The 6762-nt window shown below is 37.7% G+C and overlaps 1 protein-coding gene across 3 annotated transcripts in view; it reads left to right on the plus strand.

The window, feature by feature from the left end:
• Positions 1-6762, plus strand: part of Slc12a1 (solute carrier family 12 member 1) — an 82766-nt gene that overhangs the window by 48069 nt on the left and 27935 nt on the right. For all 3 annotated transcript variants that reach the window (XM_027925651.2, XM_027925645.3, XM_027925647.3), the window contains exons 17-18: positions 2820-2960; positions 5528-5634. In XM_027925651.2, coding sequence (XP_027781452.1) covers positions 2820-2960; positions 5528-5634 — 248 coding nt within the window. The remainder of the gene's footprint in view (positions 1-2819; positions 2961-5527; positions 5635-6762) is intronic.

Here is a 6762-nt window from a genome sequence, read left to right on the forward strand (position 1 = left end):
TCAAATCCTGAATTAATTTTTGTGTTCCTGTTTTCTATGCCAGCTGAAGCTAATCTCTGTAACACATTAATTGGGTGGGGAAATCCATTTTAGGGAGTATCACATATTTGAATGATGAATAACTGTATTCCAGTATGTCTCCTCTAGTTGTTAGTTTGTTTTATCCTTACTACGTTGGCACTGCAGCCTCGCTACACATTAGTGTGCTAGGAAGATATTATAATTGCTTTTAGCAAAAAGAGATTCTGCATGAAATATTTTTATGACTTCTCAGTAGGGGAAACTTAGTCATTAAAATAAATCTTCTTGTCACAATTAATGTTTAATCTACATTTTTATAATACTAACAGACATACATTAGACTGTATTTATTTAAATAAATGCCATTTTCCCCAGGGGTTCAGAGTCATCGAGGTCCCACTCAATATCCTGATGGCCCAACGTCTTTCTTAGCTATTGGTGATTCTTCACTCCAATGGTTGTTGTTACTGTTGAACTTCCCTCAGTAAAATATGCTTTCTTTCATTTGTAGTAGGTGGAGTCTAGATTGCCCAAGAAAGGACTGGTGGTTCAAAATGCATCAACAGTCTGGAGACCTGAGCCAAATTTGATCCATAATGACATACCTTTCTTTAGTCTCGGCCTTCTGGTTCAGTAACTATCCTCCCTATGCCTCTGCATTTTTTATCTTCCGTGAAGGTTTTTGTTTTTTAACTTTAATATAAATCAATAATTGGAAAATTGGTAGGTTCTAGAAAATATTCTGGAAAATAATTAAGCACATAAAGAATTTAATCCAATTGAAACAGAATATTAGTTGGGCGCAGTGGTACGTGCCTGTAATTCTAGCAACACAGGAGGCTAAAGCAGGAGGATTGAAAGTTTGAAGCCAGCCTGGGTAACTTAGCAAGATCCTCAGCAATTTATCAACATCCAAATAAAAAATTTAAAAAAACTGGAGATATAGCTCAGTGGTAAAGTATCCCTGGGTTCAATTTCTGGTTCCTGCTCCCCCACCAAAAAAAGAAGGAAACATAATATGTGACACATTGTGTTTTTAAAATTTTTCTAGTGGCCAATCAAAAAGGTAAAAAGAAATGGTTAAATTTTTTTTAATAATTTATTTAACCCAGTGCATCCAAAATATTATTTCTATATGCAACCAACATAGAAATTTTGAGATATTTTACATTCTTTTTTTTTTTTTTTTTTTGTACTAAGGCTTCAAAATCCAGTATGTATTTTAAACTTTGAATATGTCTCAGTGTGGACTGGGCACATTTCAAAAGCTCAATAGCAACATGTAGATGGCCTGGCACTGGGGCAGCGAGGACTTAGGCAGTTGCCTTATTTTCATAAATAACAGAACATAGTTCAAGAGGGAACAAATGGCATAACCAAGGTTTCAGCCAGTCAATTTTGGAGCCAATTCTGAACCCACATTCAGTGTCTTTTTAGCTTCAAAATTGAACAAACACAGTGGTAAGTTACCACTAAGTCTGGGGCTCCAATGAGATTGTGAACATTCATTTAAGATCATACATATCAGTTTGGACAAGCATCTATCACCTCCCAGAGAGAGTAGGTATCTTATTATTACTACTTAAATCATGAAAGAAAGGGAGTTTATCCCCATGTCTAGAATAAAATTTCAAAGCTCAGAAATAATCAATTACCTCCAAATGGCCAAGCTTAGATTTTTATACCAGTTCTGTCTGTCTACAAAGCCTGAACTCTTTTTCATATATTATCCTCATGCCTTTTCTCTCCCATCAAAGTCCTTCTAAGACTGTCGCTCCAAGTGTGGCCTAAGGACTGGCAGCAGTCACTTGACCTGGAACCTTGTTAGAGATGCAGGATCTTGAGCCCTTTTCAGACCTAAGACTGTGCTTCATCAAGATCCCAAGAGACTCATATGAAATCTAAGACATCTGAACAAAACACAAATCTCTCTATGAATTGAAAAAAATTTCACGAAAATAATAGATTTGTCTATGGGGCACACGGTAGATTACTCGGAAATGCCATTTGAATTGAAATGAAACATAAGAAGAAAAAAGCTAGCTTGGACCTTTAAGGAAGGAGAAACAAGAATAAAAATTTAGTTAAAAATCTTGAAATTATGAAATGCCTTCACTACCATTACAATAAGCCTCCTTGTCTCTTAACCTTTTCTGCTTTTCTTGTGACCTAGATATGTGAACTTTTGTTCCCACCACATTCACTGAGTGAGAAGGAAATGTGAATACATTTGAGTAGAAGCCTGTCAACATTATACAGGGAAAAGTGGTACAAGGGTATTCTTGCCACACACAAAAAAAGCAACGCCTCAGCCTAACAGAGTTATCAAGATGTGCAGTTCGTGACAGGATTTGCAGCTCACCATGGTCCAATTCCCAAGAGCTCTGTCCATTTCTTAAAACGGGGCTCTAGCTGAGATTTCTTTGGTGTTACTAAAAGTGGCTCCCTCTATGGAGTCAAAGGTTGAATTATGCATTTATCCTGAGCCTCTTCAATCACATTTGGAGTATTTTCTTAAGTGTCATGATGCCCTCTGCTTTCTCTTTCTTTCAGTATGATGCAGTTAATTAAGCAGGTGTTAATAAGCTTAGACATTTTGGGTGGAAAGTGAATGTGAGCAACACAGGTCCTCTCTAAAAGGTTGAATCCGTGTGAACTCTGTTTAGGGAGGTGTTTTTCCCTCTTCCGCATTTCTTAACTCAACAGGGCATTGCTAGCTATTTTTGTCCTTTAGAAAAACAACAGCAGTGTGATGTACAATAGCAGACTTCTAACCAATATTTCATTGTGTCGTACAGGGACCGCGCAAGCTGTGTGTTAAGGAGATGAACAGTGGCATGGCTAAAAAACAGGCCTGGCTTATAAAGAACAAAATCAAGGCTTTCTATGCCGCAGTGGCAGCAGACTGCTTCAGAGATGGTGTCCGAAGTCTCCTTCAGGTAAGGCTAGCACTGAGGGAATGAGCACAGAGACAAAAGATAATTAGCATTCCATGTTAATGAAGCTCCTGAAGCAAATGGCTGCAATCAGGCAGCCCAGCATCAGAGATTAATGCAGATGGGTAAGGAATTCATTCCGAGTTCCTGGGGATAGACAAAGCTAGAACAAAAGCCGAGAGGTTCTACAGTGAACTAGGAAAGATACACTGGAAACAGAAACCGAGGTTGCCTTTGGCCACCGGCACACATTCTATCCCCATACTTATTGAAATGTAAATTTGTTCTGGTGGTTGACGACATTCAGGATCCTATTAAAACTTCAAACTATTTTTGCATCTCATACTGCATATTGCAGTGCTCAAGCCAGGCATTCTTTTCTTTTTCTTTTGTGCAAATGGTGTGAGGGCAGCTGCTAGACTCAACTAAATAAATGCATGGTGATCAGGGTGGAAAATCTCCCTATCCACCTGAATTATTTCCAGAATATTGAATAAAATGTAATAATCTCTATAGCGCAACATAAAAGCCCACAGTTATCCACATTTTCCCCCTCTCTCTTCCCTTTTCCATCTCCTTCTTTACCTCTTCCATAGTAAGTACATAAAATCTTTCCATAGTTCCCATCTCTGCAGTGTAGAGTGCAAAAAAAAAAAAAATCCTAAAAACAATCCAAGAGACTCTCAGAAGTGTAGGGCTTGGCTTTCTAAACGTTTTGACTGTAATACAATTGAAAAACCCCACAGTATGGATACCAAATGGAGTGTTTGACTTTCAGAGTTGCCAGTTAGGAGTGTCAGAATTCAAGAATGCATCCAGGTTACTCTGATGCTTATGTGGGCAAGGAAAAAGAAAATACTTGTTAAGCAATAATATTTTGGAGATTAAGGGCATTTGATGCATTTCTGACTCCAATGCACTCAAAGAGCAATTGTAAAGTAGCTGTACATGCAGAGAAGTCATTTCTAAAAGGCCTGTTATCCACAATAAGCTTCTTTTCGTCTGTTATTAATTTGCTAAAGCATGGAAATAGGTGTTGTTGCAAAATGCTGATTTTTCTTTCAGTAATGAATTACTTTGCAGTAGCTCTTGGCTAAATATATTGAGAAGGTTATACATTTAATATAAAGTAACGACAGAATATTTGTAAAATGATAAAAACTTTCTACCAGGAATGGGACTACAAGCAGTATAGAATAAGAGCAGGGAGACAAAAGACATAGGCATGGAAAAGGATTCTTAGATTAGTCCAGAATGAATGATAAAAAATCTGAGCATGCATAAATTCACATGAATTTCTTTAAATCAAGGTGGAGTACAGAGGGGTCATGCCAAAAGGGCAAGACTGAGTGGCACTGAAGTTAAACACTGCCAATTACAACATTTTGAATAAAGTTTTCTTTGTATCTAAGAAGTTACAGTGCAGATGACCATATCCCCAGACTGTAGCTATGGAAAAGACAATATCCATACTGCTGTATATGTGCCAAGGGCCAAAACAAATGGCTCCAAGGAACTCTTGGGCTATCTGTGCATTTCAAAGAGCAGTATACCAAATGCATTGGAGGCAAAGCTTGATTCAGGGACCCTCCCTTAGTACCCATCTTTTTCCTTTTACTACTATCTCTTTAAAAATGTCCAACTCTAGTCATTTCTCTAACTCTTCCCACGTACCAGAATGGCCTTCTTTACTCCTACTGCTGTCCTTATCTTTACTGGTCAACATCTAACCAAACTCCAAGACTCAAAGCAAATGCCACTTCTTCCATGAATCTGCCTGTGCATCGTTGGCTGGAATTCAAGTTTTCTTCCTTTGGCTTCCTTAGCAGTCCCTTCTACATTTATACTTATATTACAATTATTTGTGCATATCTTGTCTCCTCCACCTTATTCTAAGTTCCTTAATGCCAATGAAGATATTGCACTATTCTCTCACAGCACCTAACATACCACTCTGCAATTAATAGACACTTGATAATATTGCCAAATTAAATCTGATTAACTGGGAGCCATATCCTGTCATCTAATGGGGGGGAAATGAAATATCTAATGTGGAATGTAACTACTAATGATATCATCATGCAAGAGGATTAGATTTTGGAAACAAAGTTCAGTCATTCTTCAATAAATAATATGAGAAGTTTCAGTGATCTTTGTATATAAGAATTTCCCAAACATGAATTTTATTGCTAATGACATTATGGATATAACAGGTGGAAATGAGCTTTGAACCACTAAGTTATAACATGCATACCAACAGTTAAACTGGCCCTTACTTGATTTTAAATTATTGAACGATTTTAATGAGTGTGTCAGAAGAAATGCAAATGACTGCTAATTTAGAAAAGCTACATTTCTGTCATCTAAAATCCATTTATGGCTGAGATGATTTAGAACTAATCTTTCTATTTTATGCTTGGGTACGGGCATGAAGGACATGCACTAAAATGTAATCTAATCTTCAGAATCTTCAGAACATTACTTCAGTGCTCTTTGGACATTATTTTTCATTTGTAGTGGTAGTTTCCTGGTGCAGTAGGATTGCCCATGTGTTTATGTCCTCTGTTTAGGCCTCAGGCTTAGGAAGAATGAAGCCAAACACTCTGGTGATTGGATATAAAAAAAACTGGAGGAAAGCTCCCTTGGCAGAGATTGAGAACTACGTGGGAATCATACAGTAAGTGATGGCTTTCAGGAAGAGTTCTTGTTTATAATGCACTAACCAGGGTAGTACATAACCTGTACTGCACAGAACACTGTTTGTGCCAGATTAAATTGTCTGAAAAGAGCACTTGCTCCTGGTCCTTTCAATTATTTACCAAAGTTAAAAACAAAAACACCACCAATAAGAACTGGAGAGACTCAGAATGTCCCAGGAGGCTGGAGGGAGAAGGGTAACGTGTGTCAAAGAAAAAGGTAACTGTTTAGAGCTACAACCTTAAAGTCTATTTACAAGATTAAAAGCAAAAGACAGTGAGAAAAGGAAGAAATTTTTCCTTCAGAACACCTGGAATCTGGGATTGGCTGTTGAACTCATTTCAGACATCATGTTCTACGCTTTGTATAATGTGTTCACTATCTCAGAGCCCCAGATCTCTCTCTCTCTGTTGATAGAGAAATCACATATACCAGGTGCTTCTGCTACCAGGTAGCAGCATTGCTTTATGTAAGGAATGTGAGTTTTAAATGGTTTGTGACAACTAATAGCCAAACATTTCAAGAATCTTGGGAGAAAAATAATGATAGACCTGAAAAGACAAGCAAGCTCCAGGCTGACATCTTTAACTTGGACTTTCTTATTTAATTCTCCTAAGAAAACTTTGAAATAAGTACTATTCTTGTTCCCATTATATAAGGAAAGATACTGTAAAAATTAAGTAATATGGTGGGGGAAAAAAAATCACAGTTTAGTAATTAACCAAGGTGAGCTTCCAAACCAGAATCATACAAACTTAAAGTTCAAACACAATGACTCAATGCTATGTAGCCTCCAGAAGTTCATGGACATCCACATAGTACCTGGCTTGGTTTCTTCTTTTGAGTAAGAGAAACAAAGGCCACAAATACAGAGAGATGCACTCTAGAAAACGGAACCTTTACTCTAGGCATGAAAATACATAATCAGACAAGAGGGGCAATGTGAGAGATGCCTACCAGCCATCTTTTGCGTCAACAATAACAGTGGAAGGTTTCCTGTGTCTGGGATCAGGACAGGCTCTGACTTCATACCTAAGAGGTACAGCTGCACCTAGACATCCACTCCACACGAGGCAGAAATCCTCACCCCTTCAAAAATAGCATGTAA

The sequence above is a fragment of the Marmota flaviventris genome, chromosome 2 (assembly GCF_047511675.1).
Source record: "Marmota flaviventris isolate mMarFla1 chromosome 2, mMarFla1.hap1, whole genome shotgun sequence".
Classification (NCBI taxonomy): Eukaryota; Metazoa; Chordata; class Mammalia; order Rodentia; family Sciuridae; genus Marmota; species Marmota flaviventris.